General features: G+C 37.7%; 1 protein-coding gene across 6 annotated transcripts in view; it reads left to right on the top strand.

Annotated features, from left to right (window-relative positions):
- LOC306832734 (transducin-like enhancer protein 4) overlaps positions 1 to 12,378 on the top strand; it is a 47,517-nt gene extending 35,139 nt beyond the window's left edge. For all 6 annotated transcript variants that reach the window (XM_079357648.1, XM_079357646.1, XM_079357649.1 and 3 more), the window contains exons 9-20: positions 1,378 to 1,500; positions 2,205 to 2,258; positions 2,363 to 2,515; positions 3,662 to 3,794; positions 3,942 to 4,129; positions 4,581 to 4,657; positions 4,786 to 5,035; positions 5,131 to 5,378; positions 5,823 to 5,970; positions 7,036 to 7,186; positions 8,015 to 8,091; positions 9,233 to 12,378. In XM_079357648.1, coding sequence (XP_079213774.1) covers positions 1,378 to 1,500; positions 2,205 to 2,258; positions 2,363 to 2,515; positions 3,662 to 3,794; positions 3,942 to 4,129; positions 4,581 to 4,657; positions 4,786 to 5,035; positions 5,131 to 5,378; positions 5,823 to 5,970; positions 7,036 to 7,186; positions 8,015 to 8,091; positions 9,233 to 9,340 — 1,710 coding nt within the window. In that variant the 3' untranslated portion in view covers positions 9,341 to 12,378. The remainder of the gene's footprint in view (positions 1 to 1,377; positions 1,501 to 2,204; positions 2,259 to 2,362; positions 2,516 to 3,661; positions 3,795 to 3,941; positions 4,130 to 4,580; positions 4,658 to 4,785; positions 5,036 to 5,130; positions 5,379 to 5,822; positions 5,971 to 7,035; positions 7,187 to 8,014; positions 8,092 to 9,232) is intronic.
- The last annotated feature ends 7,418 nt before the right edge of the window (positions 12,379 to 19,796 follow it).

The raw sequence follows: 19,796 nt of genomic DNA, 5'->3' as shown, positions 1-19,796 counted from the left end.
GCGGAGCCTTCATTTGTCTCTGCAGCCAAATTAATTTGCCTTGATGTTTTTGAAAAAGCTAATTTGCAGGCTAATTAACCTAATCAGTCTGAGAGAGAGGATCAGCCTGCTTCATTTCACTCAAGAAGAGACACACACCTGTAAACACACCAACATCCCAACGTTGTTTGCAGATACGCAGGACTTAAATGTAAACAGGTACAAGTGCTGCCGGACCAAAGACACACACAAACACACACAAACACACACAAACACACACACACACACACACACACACACACACAGAAAAAAACGAATCTCCTCCCCCACAGAATCTCTGTCATCAACACTTGCAGCACGGCAAAGGGCAGTAGAAAGGTTACAAGCGTGAGTTAGAGGAAAGGTCGAGTTAAAGGTCCTGCTATATTTTTTTCTTCTCTCTGTCCATCGTCTGCGGGGTAAGGAGCGCCTCCCAATGAGAGTGAAAGAAGAGGGAGGGGAGGGCTGGGGGGAGATCAGCAGGGACAAGCAGACCAAGAGGGGAAATGGTTAGTTGACCTTATTTTGATCTTTGCTCCTCAAAGAGGATTAATGCTTCAGTATTGGTATTTAAGGGATGCCATATTTGATTAAGCAAAGAGAGACATCAATGCAGCAACTCGTCTCTGCCGGATTTCAACATAATGCCGCTGAGTTCAACCCACGGTGGAGTAGTCAGGCTGCCTAGGATGCAGTACTGCTTTGGTTTGTGCAATACAGGAAAAATAAAATGGCTTTGACAGGCAGAAGGTTTTTTAAAGTGATGTTTAAACCAAGCAGAGGAGGAGTGGATCACAGCTATTTCTCTGTCTGGCTGCTCACTTATTGCCAGATTTGTCCTAATTTTTCTCAAAGTGGGAGTTTTGACACAAAAGCTCTGAATCATTTAAGTTATAGCTTACTTAGAATTTACAACCTCATTCTGGGATTAAGACATCAGTAATGTCCTCGACATTTAGAGGTTTTTGAAAATGAAAAAAAAAAAAGGCTGAGCAGTTCATCACCGTGTCATGCTAGTTCTTTACTCAGATTACATTCATTTACAACAGATTTTACAGATCAACTTGATGGCTCCTCATTGGACATATCTACCTTTACTAAATACAAATTATATTATGTTCAATAAAAAGCTGCAATAAATTTTCCTTACACTGAAAAATTCACAGAATAAAGTGTCAACTGTTGACAGTGGTATTTTTTATTTTTTATTTTTTGGGGGGCCGGGGGGTGAAACTTTATAAAGAAAGGCTTAACAGCGATTCAATAAAATAAAGATGTCAGTGTGGCAGGTAAAGTGAGTCTTTAATCCAGAGAAATTTAAACATGCAATCAAATTCTTTGATTCTTGTTTCATTGCAGAGCTCGTCTGTGTCTCCCTCTGCAAGTTTTCGTGCTGGAGAGAAGCACCGGAATTCAAACGATTACTCCTCCGACAGCAAAAAACAGAAGACAGAAGATAAAGAGTTGGCCTCTGCACGATATGTGAGTACACATAAATCTGACTGTAAATGCTTTGTGTTTAAACATATTGTTTCTTCAGACAAATGAAGAGGAATAACTTACTGATTGTTTTGAGAGCATTCAGCTATACTTTAGCTACACTTTGTGTCATATTTGGGTCAAATATTCAACATTTAGTGAGACAATAGTCAAATTTCTAATATCAAATAAGGAAATTAACTTAGCCTAACAGTCAGCATGTGGATTCGTTGCTTAAAGGCTACATAAAACTACAGAGATGACAAATTGAGAGAGAGCTCTATTCAGGCAAAGGTTGTAGCTCTGAATTGAACTGCGTATGTTCCAGTTAATGTCTTGTAACTCAGCCAGAAGAGCCATCTGGATTTTCCTCAATGGAACCGTTTTGATCACTAAATATAAAAAGGAATGATGCCAGAGGAATGCTTAAGAAAGACTTTATGATTTTAATTAAATCATTGATTTTTATGACGACCCCTTTTATGACAATATATTCATTTAGTTTTATTATCGATCACATAAATGGGATATTAAATTTGATAGCACTGCCTATTGTAGAAGTTTTTTTTTCCTGTAACAACACAAAACCTTGAATTCTGTTCATTTCAAAATGAAACAAAATCCACAGCAGATGAAATGTTCATACATTTTTATTTATACATCGTTTGAACCACAGAAGTTTTCGTACATTTTGTGTTCATTTGTAGGAAAGTGATGGAGAGAAGAGCGATGACAACTTGGTCGTAGACGTCTCCAATGAGGTAGAGTTCAGCAGAGTTTCTTGTTTTGTAATTCCTGTTGGTGGAGAAAGGAAATCTGCCTTTCCATCTTATCTTCGTCTCTTCTTTTTGCTCATCCACCACAGGATCCAACATCTCCCAGAGGAAGTCCCGCCCACTCACCTCGGGAGAATGGATTGGAGAAACGTCGTCTGTTGAAGAAGGATGCTCCTCTGAGTCCTTCCTCCGTCGCCTCCTCCAGCAGCACACCTTCATCCAAATCCAAAGAGATTAATTTGGTGAGTCATTTGGGCAACACTAGCCTTTTGATCTTCTTGTCCATGCTTATCTCTAAGTGATTTTCTATTTCAAAGCATTTCTAAAATGTCACCAGGGTTTGTACGCTATATATATACATACATATATATGTGTGTGTGTGTGTGTGTGTGTGTGTGTGTATATATATATAAAATAATGAAAGTTAGGAAGCAAACTGTTAGCAGATGTGACTGTAGAGCGTCACGTTATCAAACACACTACATCATATCAAGTGCTGAAAGCAACACTCAATTCATCTTTGCAGAATATTTGTTATAAGCCGTAAACTCCATCAAAGCATCAGTGGTTCACGGATCCATTTAATCTTTCTGCTGAAGTCAAATGTTTTATGGAGTCATTATTGTTGCAAAACTCTCTAAATACCCATGAATCTACACAGTAAATAAATACAAAGATCCACAAATTATGTACATAGATATGCAAATATGTTAAGCGTATTTCATATTTGTTGATCTGTGTTTATTGAGGGTTTGCATTCGTGTCACTTTTCCAAAGGGACCATGCCCACTCAGTTGGATGAAAATGGTATTAAAAAAATATCTGTGCTTAAATTAAGGACATCAGGTCTAGACAGAGATCCCTAGAGTTTACTAAAGACACAGCGGACATTGACAATTTGCCAGGAATCGTGTTTACTGAAAAGAATATGTACTTGATTTCAAAGTGAGGGAGAGACGGAGAATGAAGGGGGATTTAGATTTTATTCATCTGAACGTATGGAGGCTCTGTGATCTGATACATACAGCATGTGCTACTGTATGGCTTCATTGTGTGGCTTTATCAACATTATGTTATGAATAAAAACATTTCTAAAAAAACATATTCCTTCGGCTGAGGAGCTACACTGCCTAGAAAGAACATTGTCAAGAATTAGTGTTGTTAAAGGACTGCAGCTGAATTAAAGTCGTTTACTGCTGCCTCCCTACCGATGCCTGTTAGCCGTATGAGATTCCTGCCACTCAGTGGCTGTACCATGCAGTGAATCTCCCTAGTGGGACAACACATGTATAACCTCTATCAATCTGTGAATGCATTTGTGGACCCTTGTATGTATTTGCAAACTTGTTCTTTACACCTCTTGTGATTACTTTGCTGTTTTGTTTAAGAATGAGAAGCCCACAACGCCTGTGTCAAAGTCCAGCACCCCCACCTCACGCTCGGATGCCCTGACACCCAGCAGCACCTCCACCCCAGGCCTGAGGACTGCACCTGGGAAACCAGCAGGAATTGAGGCCCTTGGTTAGTGTTGGATAAAGGTTGACTTAAGGATATCAATTTGGATACTTAAAAAGCAGCATTACTATAATCCAGCATAGACAGATGGATAAAATAGGCACTCTGATGCATACTGTATGTCACATGTTAAAAAAATGTTTTGTCTTGTAGCACCTGGTCTCCGTACACCTCTGGCAGTGCCCTGCTCTTATCCGAGTCCGTTTGGGATGGTTCCCCACCCGGGTATGAATGGAGAGCTGAGTGGAGCAGGAGCGGCCTACACTGGTCTGCACAACATCTCTCCACAGATGAGCGCAGTGGCTGCTGCTGCGGTGGCAGCTTATGGACGGACACAAGTGGTACGCAAACACACATCAGGGCAAACATATTATGTATACAGATAAAGAAACTGTCTGGTAAGTACTGATAACCACGCACAACTGCCCTTACAATGAGGTGGATTAAAATGAAATGCCATGTTATGTTATGTTAAAACATTGTCATCCTTTACCTACTGATGCAGACTTTATCATTAAGGTAGATTTGAAATGTAATTTTTTTAAAAGTCCCAGGATGGCAGATACTTAAAGTGTAGAAGGACCAAAATTTTAGGTACAGTTAACAGAACTGATACGTTAGAAAATCATGGAGATGTTAATTAGGACAGCTGAACAAAGCTGGTTTTATTTTCATGAATAACGTGATATAAAATTGTGTTTTTGCTATGAGACAAAGATTTTACAAAGGTGTGTTTTTCCCCCTGTACTTATTCTTTAATTGTTTCTAAACTCTTACTCTTCTGTGCTCCAGGTGGGATTTGATCCTCACCACCACATACGTGTCCCTGGACTTCCTCCAAACCTGTCAGGCATTCCTGGTGGAAAACCGTATGTATCCTCTCCTCATTGCTAAAGCAAAGTTCCATTAATTAACTTTCATGTTCCTCTTTTTTGTAACATCTGACTCCCATTTCATTGTCCTTCATCCCTCCACATGACTTTTACCCTCCTCTTAGAGCATACTCCTTTCATGTGAGCGCTGATGGACAAATGCAACCGGTGCCGTTTCCTCCCGACTCGCTGATCGGCCCGGGCATTCCTCGCCACGCACGGCAGATCAATACTCTAAGCCACGGGGAGGTGGTCTGTGCTGTCACCATCAGTAACCCCACGCGGCATGTGTACACTGGCGGCAAGGGCTGCGTCAAAGTGTGGGACATCAGTCACCCCGGCAACAAGACCCCCGTATCCCAGCTGGACTGCCTGGTGAGTAAAAAGACCCCTTTTATTCTGTTAGCTTACATCATGGATAAGAATACAATGTTTCCTTTTGATAATAATGTTTGTAACCTTAACATCAGAACAGAGACAACTACATCCGTTCCTGTCGACTACTTCCTGATGGACGGACTCTAATAGTCGGGGGCGAGGCAAGTACTTTGTCAATCTGGGATCTGGCCACACCTACTCCACGAATCAAAGCTGAACTAACCTCATCAGCACCAGCGTGTTACGCTCTGGCCATCAGCCCAGACTCCAAGGTCTGCTTTTCCTGCTGCTCCGACGGAAACATCGCCGTCTGGGATCTTCACAACCAGACTCTGGTCAGGTATGGAGCTGTGGGTGGAGATTTTTGTTGGCTTTGATTGGTGATGATTGCAAGATCTGATTAATCGAAGTCGACAAATATTTACTACCATACTTATAAAGAAGCCCCTCTATGTGACGTGTGAATACATTTTCAACTCAAAATAAATGTTATCCCTTTATGCTGTTTCAATTCAATGCATTGAAAATAAAAACTAAATCCTAGTTTATCACTAGCCTGCACAATATTAGTGTGATAAAGGAACAAATAGTGCATATTAGCTAAATGTGCAGTTAGATAAACTGTTAAGGTACCAGACGTTGTGTAAAGCAGACCAGCATTATCCAATTTATCCAGCAATTATAAGTCCATATACCTTACATTAAAAGATAAATGGTATAGACATTTTTACATTTTCCTTTATAATGTGTAGTTGTTGTGTTCATTGACTATGTATTTCCACAGACAGTTCCAGGGCCACACCGATGGGGCCAGCTGCATAGACATCTCGAATGATGGGACTAAGCTTTGGACTGGAGGTCTGGATAACACCGTGCGGTCCTGGGACCTGAGAGAGGGACGGCAGCTGCAACAGCACGACTTCACCTCCCAGGTGCACAAAACACTTTTTACATCCAGACAAATCCTTTCTATTAATACTGCAACTATGCATACTACTGATGTAACCCTCCAGCTTCACTGTGACCTGCTGATGTCACCGTATGTATGCTTCAGGTTGTATTTGTCTTAGCATAGCTGTCGTGTGGGATTTATTAAGGTCTTTTTATAGTTTGCAGCCGGAGTAAAGTTGCAAATGAGTTTGGCTTTTTGTTGTTTGTTTGAGATCATAGTTGAAGACGTCATTTTTTTAAAATGGTGTGTCTCATGATAAGTTGCAGTCACTTGCAGTTTGTGTGATTTCTAATTCAGGCTTTGCTGAATTGCAGTCATTTACAAGCTCAGTTCAGATCATTTAACCCACAATGAAGGCCAGACTGAGCTCTGGCTTACTTCCAGATGTTCAAATTTCATGAACAATAATAACACTGGCAGTTAGAATTTGGGGTTTTCAGGTGCGGAGGACAATGGCAATAATAGACCATTACTGCAATTTGTCCTAAAACGCACCATTTCACAATCTCAGTGTGCACAGGGGGAGGTGAGTGTGCATTAAAGAGCGAGATCAGAGAGGGCAGGGCACACACAGAGAAAATGGCCAAGGGAGCACTTATGCTATCCAATAATTCCTGCCCTAACACCTTCACAAGCTCACAACCCCCTGCTCCCCTCCCTTTTTTGCCCTCATCATCTGGAAAATATCATTGTTTCTTGTTTCAAAAAAGTACAAGTGACTAAATCATACCTCCACCTCATATTATGATGTATAATTACTTTTTAAACATTAATGCTGGAAATAATACTTAATACAATTTCCAAACCTGTTTTTCCCAGATAAGTATGTCAGGGACTGGAATGGATATGATTGTGTGGGAAGCATACAGTGAATTTCTGGAAGCATCCATATATATGTTAATAACAGCCACTACCCAGACAGATAAACACAGTCCCCATGGACAGATAGAGATAAGGGACTGATATACTGTCAGGATTTATTATGTGCTGTATTTATATGAATTATAAGCTGTATAAATGCATTGACCGTTTAATTTGGCCGCAGATCTTCTCTCTTGGATACTGTCCGACGGGCGAGTGGCTAGCAGTGGGAATGGAGAACAATAACGTGGAGGTCCTGCACGTCACCAAACCTGACAAATACCAGCTCCACCTGCATGAAAGCTGCGTGCTGTCACTCCGATTCGCTCACTGTGGTAAGAGCTCACCCATCAGTTAAGACAGCGCTGTCCCCAATTTTGTTCGGACCAGTATTTTTCTTAAACACTCGACAGTCTTTGTGACATTTGCTTGTTGTGGTAGGTTTTTAAGCTATGAAAAGATACATTATTTAAATGTGACAGTGAGACTAGTCAAACAAAACAACAAACAACAAAATGTCAAATATAATATTTACTGTCAGAGAAGGCAGCGATCATTCAGGACCAGTCAATACAACATACAAATCTAAAGTATTGGGAAAGCTGCTTAATTTCATTAGTTTTCTGTTAAAGAAATAAAATATAAAAATGGAGTGTTATTTATACAAGCAGCATTTTAATGATATCAAGGTAAAGATAAACTGTTAAATGATATATTTAGTTTAATCTTATTTAGTAAATTGATGATATTTCATTACTGTACTGTGACTTTATTCAGGTGCCTCAAAATTGCACAAGTGTTCATTTTTCACCTCTTACAAACTGCATGGAGATCCACATTTATGAAATGAACTCCCTTTAGCTTGTTTGCTTCTTCCCTTATGTGACATCACATCCAAATAGATTTTTTGGTATAAATATATCCTCCTTAAATGTGTATATAAACCAACAAAACAGGAGTTGTCCAACCAACTCCTGTTTTGGCTGAAGCTTTACAAAGACAAAAAAAAACTTATTGAGGTATCTTTTTTAAATCTGGTAACATAATCAGTTATGTGGGAATAAATAGCACAGTCAGCAATGAGTTCACTTTGGGCACATTGTGTTGGAAATCTGACCTTCCCTAACCAACCAACTTAATGGAAGTGTTTCCTTCCTTTGCAGGGAAATGGTTTGTTAGCACGGGAAAAGACAATCTGCTCAACGCATGGAGAACTCCTTATGGAGCCAGCATATTCCAGGTAAGCAGGCATCCCAAACATCAACATGGAAGACAGGCAGCTGAGAGGGCAAACAGTGCACAGTCTAATAATTCTGTTGAAAGAACTCTGAGCAAAACATTCTCCTCTCTGTCTGTGAGCATCTGTGGGAGGAAGGTCACCAAAAAAGTTGAATTAGAAGACAGGAGAATTGTTGAAAGGTTTGCTAACATAGTGAACAGAGTGAATACAGCAAAACAAGATTTTTTTTTAAATAAGGAAATGTAGCCAAGACCTCTTTGACATCACTGTGTATCAAGGACACAGAAATTTAAACATGGAGTCTTCATCAGGGTCTCTAAGAGACAGTTATAGAAGGGGTGTGTGTGTGTGTGTGTGTGTGTGTGTGTGTGTGTGTGTGTGTGTGTGTGTGTGTGTGTGAACTTTTTAAACCCGAATAAAGTGGACTAGAGGGAGGAATAAAAAACACTTGGCCATGCCCGTTGACTTTATGTACACAAGCATATAAAACAATATAGAAGAGAAGTTACTGAATACAATATACATTGTAAGTATTTACACAAAATACATTATGTGTAAAGAATGTGATGAAATTCAGAGCAGCTAATCTGTTCCTTATCTAAATGCTGGTGTTACTATACTTGTTTAGGGATAGACATGCACCAACAACCACACCATCCGTGCAGCAGTATATTTCCAAAGTACAACTAAATGTGTTAAACATCTGATCCTAGATGGAGTGAAAGTTTAACCAGCTGATTAAGGATGTGATAGTGTCAAAATTCAAAAGATCACTAAACACATTTCATGGATTGTTAGTTTATCTTTTGAGCTTTTCGTTTTATAGATGCAGGGTAAATATAAACCGTATCGATAATAAGTTCATACTTCTTACTACTCCTTTTCGGACATGTTAAACTGTTTTAAATGTTTTGTTGGTTATTTTGTAAAAAAAAAAAAAAAAAAAGTTCTTATTTTTTTATTATTCTTAATTTTATTCTTAATTTTTTCTTTCATCATTATCATTATCATTGTTATTGTTATTCACTCACGTCTGAAATAAAACAAACAAGCAAAACAATAAGTACAGAGTCTTTAGTGGACTGACTGAGCTCCAACAGTGCCGCAACACATTTCAACAGCACTTTTCTTCTCTTTACAGTCAAAGGAGTCTTCATCAGTTCTCAGCTGTGACATCTCTATAGATGATAAATACATTGTGACGGGCTCTGGAGACAAGAAAGCAACGGTCTACGAGGTCAACTACTAGGAGTGATTTAATCATCTAAATGCTGATGACCCCATTACCTATGTGCAGTTTTTAACACGTGAACATGGATTTGATAAGAACTAACCAGACTTTGGGACAGTGACCTTATGATGTTTTAACTGGTTGTGGACTAAAACAAAGAAACAGAACCAAGCACACAGATTTGTTCTTTTTTTACAGTGACACTTTGTTGTTGTGAGGATGAGTACATGTGCACTGAATCATATAACTGTATTGCCAGGTAGCATTCCTGTACACTTTTCAGCCTCTCCTATACTCATTTTTTTACACTATATAAATACTCAACTAAAAAGACAAAGGCTTTATAGTGTTATCGTGTGGTTCATCTAAATATCACGGGGAAAAAGTTGCAGTGTCCTCCAAAATGTTTTTTCTACATCCTGACATAATACCCTTACCATTATCTTACTTAAATACAACTTAACTCATATATTTAGAGCCATTATGAACTTGTTACCATATGGTCAAAAATAGATCAATGAGGCCAAATTCAATATCCTGTGGACATTTTGGGTCAAATTGATTCCTTTTTCTGCGTTTTGTTTGATCTGAACAGCTCTTATTTATAAGTAATCTTAAAGCAGTATAGTCCATTTTTGTATTTACGTCTTGTCCAGGTACTGTATGTTAATACCTAATACCAATTCTGCCTTTTTTAAATGTCATTGCATTTTTTTGTTTTGTTTGTTGGGTTTCTTTAAATCAGTACTTCTGAATCTATCCAGAGAAGATAAGTCAGCATATCTGTGCTGTTAAGTTAAGACAGTTACAGTTACAAGACACATGTTTGGTAACTAAATATTAAAATTATTATTATTTTTATTTTACAATGATTATTTTTTTTTATAATGTTTCCTAAAGGGCCAAAGTGGTAAGTGGATTTTGACCTTAACCAGAGTCAAGCTAGCTGTTCTTCTATGTTTCTAGTCTTTATGCTAAGCTAAGCATACATGCTACTTGCTGTATCCTCATTTACTTATCAGACATGATACATGCATCAATTTTCCCATATTTCTCAGAAAAAAGTGGATATTTTTATTTTATTTTACAATTCATCTGTTACTTTTGTTAACAATGTTCTACTTGATTGTTTTTTTCTCATGAGTAAGACATTTGCTTAGTCTGTGTTTGTTTGTGTTTTGATTCTGTGGGTGTGGAACACACTAACAGGATTGCCTTTGGTGCCCTCACTACAGTCTGACCTTTGCTCTTGGTTCTGCCCTCAGCTCAGAGTCCTGTGGATGCTCACAGAATTCTGTTTTTCGGTGTTTGGAGATCAACCAGCCTTCCATTTCCAGTTTTTTTTTTTTTTCTGGACTTTTTGACATCCTATTTGGAAACAACAAAACACACAAAAAACAAGCAGCCATCAATATGCTAATGATTTGTCTTGGATTTGATTCTGTTGGCTTGTAGAAACAACTCAGTGCCTTTATGCTACTCCTGGCTCTGTTTCATAAACTACAAAGAGGCAAGATGGAATCTTCTGTTTGTTTTTTAAAATGTACATCGCTGGACAAAGATGAGTTATAGTAAGAAAAATATTCATTCATCAGCGAATTTAAAGAAATGCCAGTCAGTCAGGTTGACATCATTTGTCCCCTTGAGAAAAATTGGGACCATACTCATCTTTGTTGTCCTGCATTTATGAGCACATACAGGCAAAACACCTTTACTAGCCACTGCTGTTTTAATTTGACTATTTGAAGCATGTTGCCATTAGCAAGAAGACTTTGAAGCAACCTTTCTTCAACACAACTTTTCGTTTTGCTTTCAAGCTTTGTTCTTGTTACTTTTGAATTGCTCTTACATATCTACAACCCCACGGCCAAGTGTCATTTAACTACAGAAAGTCAAAGAAACAAATGCACCAATCCTAAATTTAACAAACATTTCAAACTATGTTACTACATTTTTTTTAAAGTTAAACTTAAAGTTTAAAAAAGACTTCTTAGAGTTATAATTACAGGTTATCGCTGGTAGTGATTAGTGATAAACCAAAATCAAATATTATTTTAATCGCCAAAGTTGCTTTTCAAACTCTCAGTTTGCAACCCTTTGAGATTAAAGATTGCTGAGGTTTTTTTTATTCCAGAAAGAAAAGACAGCAGCAACAATATCTGACAGTGATTTGAACATTGAACGGATTAAATGTGGTCTATGTTTGAATAGTACTTCCCTCCTTTTTGCTTTAACGATGATCATCTGGCTTGTAAATGATCAAATGGACCGCTTCTAAATCTGTCAGAGGAGAAACGCTAATGATAAGCATTCATCTGTCCTACAACTACCTACCTGTTGTATAGTACTGTTAGGTATTAATACTCTGGATATCTGGGTTAGCCTGGGTCACTCTGAAGTACTTCTCACTCTTTTCAAACTGTTAAACATGCCTGGAAGCTCTGTGCTGAAATGAAGCTGGAAAAGAAAGTTCAAAGGCAGAGTAGAAGCATAATTAAAGGTTGACAGTTCTTTTGAATGCGTCTTTTTTTAACAGATGTTAACACAGAGACAGATTCCTGTTTGAGTTGACGATACCTGCACTTGTGTGAATGTACAGAGAGAGATTGCAAAGAAACGTCCTAAAAAGAAAAACTCCAAGGGACTCCATGACACTGTACTCACTGCCATGACTGATATTTTTGTTATTTCTTTGACATATTGACATTGTACATTCTGACGGACAGGTCATGGTATTTGTTCCTCATTATGGAAAAATATAAATACACTTTGCTCACACTTGCTATAATTTCCGAAAGTCAACCTCTATGTAACTCATCTCAACGGATAACTACAAGTTAGCTAGCTGAAGTTAGCTGACAAATGATATTATGTTAATAATGTATAGAACATTTAGCTTGACTGAACTCATGAAGGTGTGTTTAAACATGTAATGATTCATCTTTAAAAGGAAAGAAACCTCCTGTTGCTAGTTGAGCTTTCGTCCCTCTTCAATACTAAAAGCCTTTGCTCTCTTTTCTAGTCTGTGATTGATTTTATTAAATTATTGTGTGGAATTTTTATTGTCTGAGACTCATTTCCGTCCCAAATAATAATCCGAAATACTTGAATGATTAAATATAAAGTATTAATTGTATCAACAAATATTGCAATAACTAAATATGAGAACTTGAAAGAACCGTAGATGCATTAAGAGGTCAATATTTCAAGTTAGGAAGTTTGAAGCCTGAGCTTTTATTTCCTTAAGTCTATGAAATGACCCTTTATTTGGGACAAGTTTCAAAAGGAGACAGGTATTTAATTATTTTATATCAAATTGTGGCCCAAAGATGGGAATGACTTTAAAATGTTTTGTTTATGCCAAAATAATAGGGCTGGTTAAAAATATTGATGAATCAATGCATTGCGATTTTTTTTTCTCCCAATTTCAACATCGATTAAGGGAAATCCTGAGATCAATCATTTAATGAAGCAGCACTCCAGTGGGAGCACTGTGGTGCCGCCCTGTTGCACTTCTGCATACTGTACTTCAATGTTTTATTCTTAGCTTATTAAAGAATAATACGTTTGTTCCAGACTAATAACTAACAAACATAATTTAACAAATATCAGAAGGTACTGTGATGAGCTATTTCTGTCATCTATGAGTATTTTTAAAATGAATCGCAGCCCAAATAATTGAAATTGAATTTAATTGGGAGATTGTTGTTAATAAATGTAAGAAATAATATTCAACTTTGTACATGATAAGGATATTTAAAAAGGAATAAAATACAAAATCTCTAATTTGATATAGCTTTACAAGACAACACATAACAATCTGCACTGTGGAGGAGAGTCACCCTTGTGAAATTAACACCTGTGTTTATGTTTTTAAAACGTGCAGAAACACAAGGCTAGTAAAGGGGACTGGTTAAACTGTGTTGTGGTTTTATTTGAATCTTTACACTAATGGTAGTTTGATTTTTTTTTTAAAAAGAGTCAAGAATCTTGAAAGTAACTTGTTTTTATCTCCTCAGTGAATAAGTGTGAATAAAGGACAGAATTGTTGTCAGGTGTATTTAGTGAGAGGGATTATAGCAGACATTAGACATGGACTGTTGATGTGATGGAGGGATGCAGGGAACATAACTGCAGATTCCTTTCTTTCTATTAAATGCACACTGACTAAACACATTTCAATCTCAATTTTTAACATTTGCAAAACAATCAAAAACCACAGATTTAAGTTTGTACTTTGTTTTTCTTTTCTTTTCAATTCCAGATTTACATCTTAATCTTCTGAGGTTCCCCTCTCATTGTCTTAACCTACTTGTGCATTTTTAACTTGTGAATGAATCCTCTTAAAGTCTTAGCAGAAAACAAATATGTTGTCTGGTTAACGGATCTGGGCTTAATCCAACACTGGGAATTTCAGTTCTCTTCCAAATATAATTTTCAGTCTTTCTTATTTTTGTCCACTTTTACTCCAAACTAACACAACTCTGGCATGTATTGAACTTAAAACACAATGCCATTGTGCCTCAGTTGTCATGGTGACTTTAAAGTCAACATTTTATCTGACGTACAAATCACAAGTTTAGCATTTATGCCAATGTACAAGGTTCCAAATATCATAATAAGTCCTCAGTTCACTTATAAAAGTGTAGCTTGGAGAAGAAAAAAAAAAGTTTAAAATTTTGACTTGTAAACTGAAGCTGGCTCAGTCCACATCCATATTTAGTGGGCTGGAAGACAAAGGTTTTAAATATCTTAGCCTGGCATTTTACTAGCTGACAGGTCACTGTTAGTCTCCGTCTAACCTCCCATCATGAACGTGCTGTGTTCACACAGAGCACAGCGCTGCACTGCTGAAGTGGATTAAGTGATGTAAGTGAGGGCTGTGGAGGAGGACGCTCCACCATTACAGTGAATGATACTCCTGTTACAGCTCTCTGACCAGCACTTCAAACAGACAAAAGTGGGAGAGAAGGAGGAAAGGTGGGGATGCAATGTGGGAATGAGCCACCCTACTTCAATGTTTTATATTAAGAGCACTTGTGAATTGCAAATTGGCCACTTTCCTGACAGACACAGAAGATGGATTAAACAAACAGGCCACACAATTGAGATATGGCTTTAGCATTCATGCTTTCCGTCACGTTAGTGGTAGAACTGGCTCATACGGCTGAAAGGAATACATTTTCTTTATTATGAGACTGAGGACTTGGATGTTAAAAACTTATTAACCACAGTTGACACATTTGTTGGCCATCATCGTACTGTGGTCCTTTTCACAGTCTGCTAGCATAATGTTTGCAAAGTGCCACTTTACAGAACCATTATAATGCTAACTTCAGAGCCCTGTCACAAACGCTCTTCATTAATTCATTTTAGAGAGCTATAGTCTACTGAAGGGGATACAACAGAGTAAGTGTTTACTGCAGTTCACAACAAGAATGTGAAGAAGCTCTTCTTTAGTTCACAGTTCAACACCAAAGCATCCAAAAAGACATGCTAGCAGCTCTTTAAGGCAAAGCTGTTGCATTAAGCTAAATGATAATGTCAGCATGTTAACCTGAAGGCAACAATAACGTTAGAATTGAATGCTAAATTAAGAGTTTTTTAAAAAGGTTTATTTCTGGGCTTTTTATGCCTTTATTCGAAATATACGACAGTTGATATTGTCAGAAATCAGGGACAGAGTGAGAATGGGGAATGATGAGAAATGAGTGAGATAAAAGGGGAGCCACCGGGGAACCACTAAGCTACTGGAACCCCATTAAGAGTTTGTTATGTCCAATAATTTATCAGCATAGCCTTTGTGAAACTGCTCTAACATGATTTCTTTCTGGAACAGTATGCCGCCACGGCACCTGGGAGATTTTTTTCTTAAATAAAATCCCAACACCTTATAAGTCTGAGAGTTTAGTGAGAGTTAAGTGAACTAAATTGTTCCTTTTTCCATAGTCTACTGCACTTTGATCCTAAAAACCTCAGCTGAACTTGAAATCAGTGGTCATTCTTTTGATGGGAAACACAAAAGCCAGAGAGACAGCAGGGGACATGCTGCTGTGTAGTCTTTATTACCTCAGAAGTACGTTCTGCACAAAGGGGTAAAAATGGGAAATGCTTGGATTTTTTTTTTTTTAACTCCAGAAGTGAACAGATGAATGCTGAACATTTGACCACCCATACTAGGTCTCTTTTATTACTTCTAAGTGTTACTTAAAAGAAGGAGAATACTACAAGCCATTTAATAACTCTGCCAAGTAAAAGATGTTATTCTATAACCCAGCATCAGAGAAACTCTGCACTTGGAGTAAAAAAAAAAAGTCATGAACCTTTACTGATAATATGCACCAAAAAATGTTTCACATAGAGGTGGAGAAAATAACCAACCAACAACAAGATAACAACTCAGTGTGCCATTGTGGAAAGTTTTACTTTGTGCAAGAGTGTATCCCCACTCATTTCTACATTACTGGATTTCATGGGAATACAGTTATTTTTTTTTTTATCCATAACCCAACAATATGAAATAAAATGATGCTTCCTGTGCTACAGGGATATGAGTCTGGACCTACAAAAATTAAATGAAACAGAGGTTTGTTCCTTCGATATTACCAGGGATGGCTTTGTATTCAGGATACACTCTTTAAATTGGGTAATATTGCTAAACGACTGATAGCAATATTTTTACAGCACTGTATTGCATTTGAAGTACTAATTTCACCCCAATAGTCCTATCACGTCTGTGAACGAGAAGGAACCCGTTCACCAGCATATCTGCAGAAGTTAATCAGATGCTGATCCTGTAATGAGATGAAGGATTTGAAAGGAGATTTATACGATTATATGATTCAAAGAAGACATTTCTCACAACAGCTGATGCTGCAAACAATTTGTTGCCTTGTTGCAGGCCATTCTGCTGATTAATTCATGTCTCAGGCATCTTAACGTGGTTGTGCCAGTTAGTGTGAGCGAGAGGTTGAGGTGGTAGAAGGGGTGTGTGTGTGTGTGTGTGTGGGGGGGTGATATCTTACATTCAAGACTGTGTCACACATTAATGACTTCTTTGAGATGAGAAATGAGCATCATGATCTCTTTTCAAAAAGGGAAGCATGAGAGATTTCAGCTTGTAGAGAGACACGGGAGGGATCGGTTAGTGTTTGTGTGTGTGCGTGACTTTCCGTGAAATAGATTTATTTATGTGTGGATATAACTGAACCACACCTGAGAACTGCATCTGAAACAGATGGAGGAGGCAGTTTCTAAGCAGCTAAACATAAGCTAAGACTGTCAGATGGGTTTTATTTGATCAAGTTAAATAAGTAACTTCAATGTTTTCATTATCCTTTGATACTGGCTTAAAAGGCTATTCTTTGAATGTTCTTTAGCACTGCCTCAAAGCTTAGGGGTCTGCAAGCAAAACTAACAAATGAATAGAAATATATATGCAGCAGTAGCATCTTGAGATTATCTGACTAACGTTTCCCACAACCCAAAGTTGGTTGCATCTATTAATAGATCTTCCCTGCCCAAAATGCAGGGAAGATCTACATGTTTTCTCACACTTTAAAAAGTCCCACTCTCTTGGAGTAAAATTCTTTCATGTGTCAAATTGACACAAACAACAAAAACTGTAACGACACATCAGTAAAAAAAATAAAATAAATAAAAATAAAAAAAATCTTAAAATAAAACCAGGATCAATCTTTTTTTTTTATTTTAAAGAAAGATCAAAATTGGAACAACATAAAATAACACTTGTACAACTGACATATTTCAGACTTTATACTGAAAATGCTTTGAGGTTTGATACTCAGCATGACGAGAAAGTTATTTATGTTTCAATTTCTAACAGAAAGTAAAGGAAGCTTTGACACAAATACATATACACAAAACAAACTAATCGCTCTTATTGACAACAACCTCCACTAATATGTATGAAACTTGTGCAATTTGAAAATACTAAAGTGACACATATCAATGTTGTGAAGAAGCTCCTTGTGACTCTTGGATGTTAAATTCCTGTCCTCACACAAATTCCATGATGATGATTGCTGTTCTGTCCGTCTTTGTCATCCGACCCATAGGTGCCTATACAACCACTTTCCTGCACTTTACTCCCAGTCATCAAATATTTTATTTATTTACTTACTTTTGAGAGGCTTTTGATACCTCTATATATTTTCTCATTTCACTGCTGGTGCCTTGAGAAGAGCTCAAAGATCACAGCAGAGTACAGAGAGCCAGGTGATAGAAAGGGGTGTAAGTTCACAAAGAGAGCGGAGGATTGTATATTTCCTAAGAAAACAGGAGCATCCATTTGAGTGCAGGTCATGGTCATTTCTATGCATGCTGATAGAAGAGGTGGAAGCGTTGGAGGAGAAAGGCCTCTTAAAACGAAATGAACTAAAAGCTCTTGGTTTGAATGCTCTTCAGCACATACTCTGCTAAACATACTCCAGCTCCAATAAAGCACTTGGGTCAGAAGAGAGGGTTACAAAAGCTTTTAAAGTAACTCTGATTCCCATTAAAAACCCACTTTAGTACCCATTTCTCTATGAGACATAAAGTCTTCATTTCTATCTGTTTAAGTGTATAAAAGAGAACTTTTTAATCTACCCATTTCAAGACACTTGTGATTGAAAGAAGATACAAGTACTGTATGAGACATTTAACCCTTAAAGTGTAACACTGGCCGAATGATAGATGAGATAATCCTTTACTCACCTCACAAAGTATAAGACATTTACAGTGTTACAGCAGCAAAGCAGTGATACATGTAATGGACCATAAAACACTTCCTGTCAGCAAATAAAGGTTTATAGCCTTATTTGTTCTATATTATGTCCACGTTCATTAGAAAAGAAAAGGTAAAACTTTGACAGAAAACCATTTACTTTGACCCTCTGTTTTCAGGGGCAGTGTGTTGGTTGTAAAGTCCACAGGGTGGCAGCATGGATCTTTGTCATAGTCTTTTTCATTGGTTGGCGTCTCGATTTTTAAAAAAAACTTTTTAAAGTTTAATGTAAAATAAATCACGCAATGAATATTTTTCATTCATTTCATTGACAAGGTTTTTTTTTTTTTTTTTAAACTTTACTTGTTTTAACACTGCAGTTGCTTTATAAGGCTTGATATTACACCCAGTTGGAAAAGTGTGTATTCATCTGTGCTTGTTAACAGTCCTATAGTAGCTCTTCAATGTTAGTGGGATCATGTTTGAAATGTTTGAAACACTTAATATTCTAGAAAATAATTTCATATTTTTTGTTTGTGACACATGTATAAGAGTCTTGCTCACCATCAATTATCAGAGAATTGTCAACCAACCCCCGTTATTAGAAAAGTCCATCCTCTCCGTCTTCTGTTTATTAAGTCTGTGAACAAGAGAAGACAAAATAATTAAAAAAATGGAAAAAAGAAAAATGCATCCAAATAAAAGTAAGTACATGTTCTTCTGCAAATACTCTCTGAAGCAACAGCTCCGATATTCTGAAGTCTCAGCTCTTCTTCAACACCTCCAAAACCCTATCCACTCACATTCACACAAAGCTCAATACATTTGGACACACTGTAATTACGCACCATTTAGAGCAGGTGGTTGAAAAAACTGTCCTTTGATTGAATAGCAAAATGCCATGGTACGCATTGTAAGCAGGTTAATGTTAGCACACTGTTAACTGATAGCTTCACATTCAACCTAAATTGACAGAATGATCGATATCTAAACACACTTACATAACATCTGAATAAGCAGCAAGTATGTTATTCTTATTTTCTAAAACAACAAAACTGTTACGATCTCCTACTGGATCAGACCCAAGAGCACAACTCGCAAACCAGGTTCAAGCAAGTGTCAAATTTAATAAACAATTAAGTGACAGTGAGGGGGAGGGGGTGATGCATCCAGGGATCCCAATGGTGAGGTGAACACTCGGTCCGAGTGTGATGTGAGTCTCCAATCCCGTGGTGAAGTTCCTCCTGAGAAGTATCAGCAGGCAGTGAACAGGTAGTGAAGAACACACACGAATCCAATAACAACGACGATCTGAAGTGGGGAAGCACAGAGTTAATACCCAGCTTAATCAAGCTTAGATGAAAATACAAAAAAGGCCGTGATCCACAAACCTCAACTACCACACTGGTAAGACGCAACGATCTGGCACCGAGGCAGAGGAAATCCAGGTTTAAGTACAGCCAGGGTTGATGAGAAGATGAGGTACACCTGGTGCAGCCTGCACCCAGGTAGCCACGCCTACAGCCACACACAGAGACTAACAGGGGAAAGAAACATGAGGAACACAGAGACAGGGAATACAAACAACACACAACGGGGAAGGAGGGACCTGCAATGATAGGGATCGTGACAAAAACAAGACTGTTTTAAGACTGCGACAACAGTACAGCTGGTGCTTCTCACTCATTGTAGACATTTAAAGAGAATTGATTTCTGCTGTTTATGTAAAATGTTGCACTAGCTCCA

The sequence above is a fragment of the Symphodus melops genome (genome assembly GCF_947650265.1).
Source record: "Symphodus melops genome assembly, chromosome: 1".
In the NCBI taxonomy this organism is placed as follows: Eukaryota; Metazoa; Chordata; class Actinopteri; order Labriformes; family Labridae; genus Symphodus; species Symphodus melops.
This window is presented reverse-complemented; position numbering and strand designations above follow the sequence as displayed.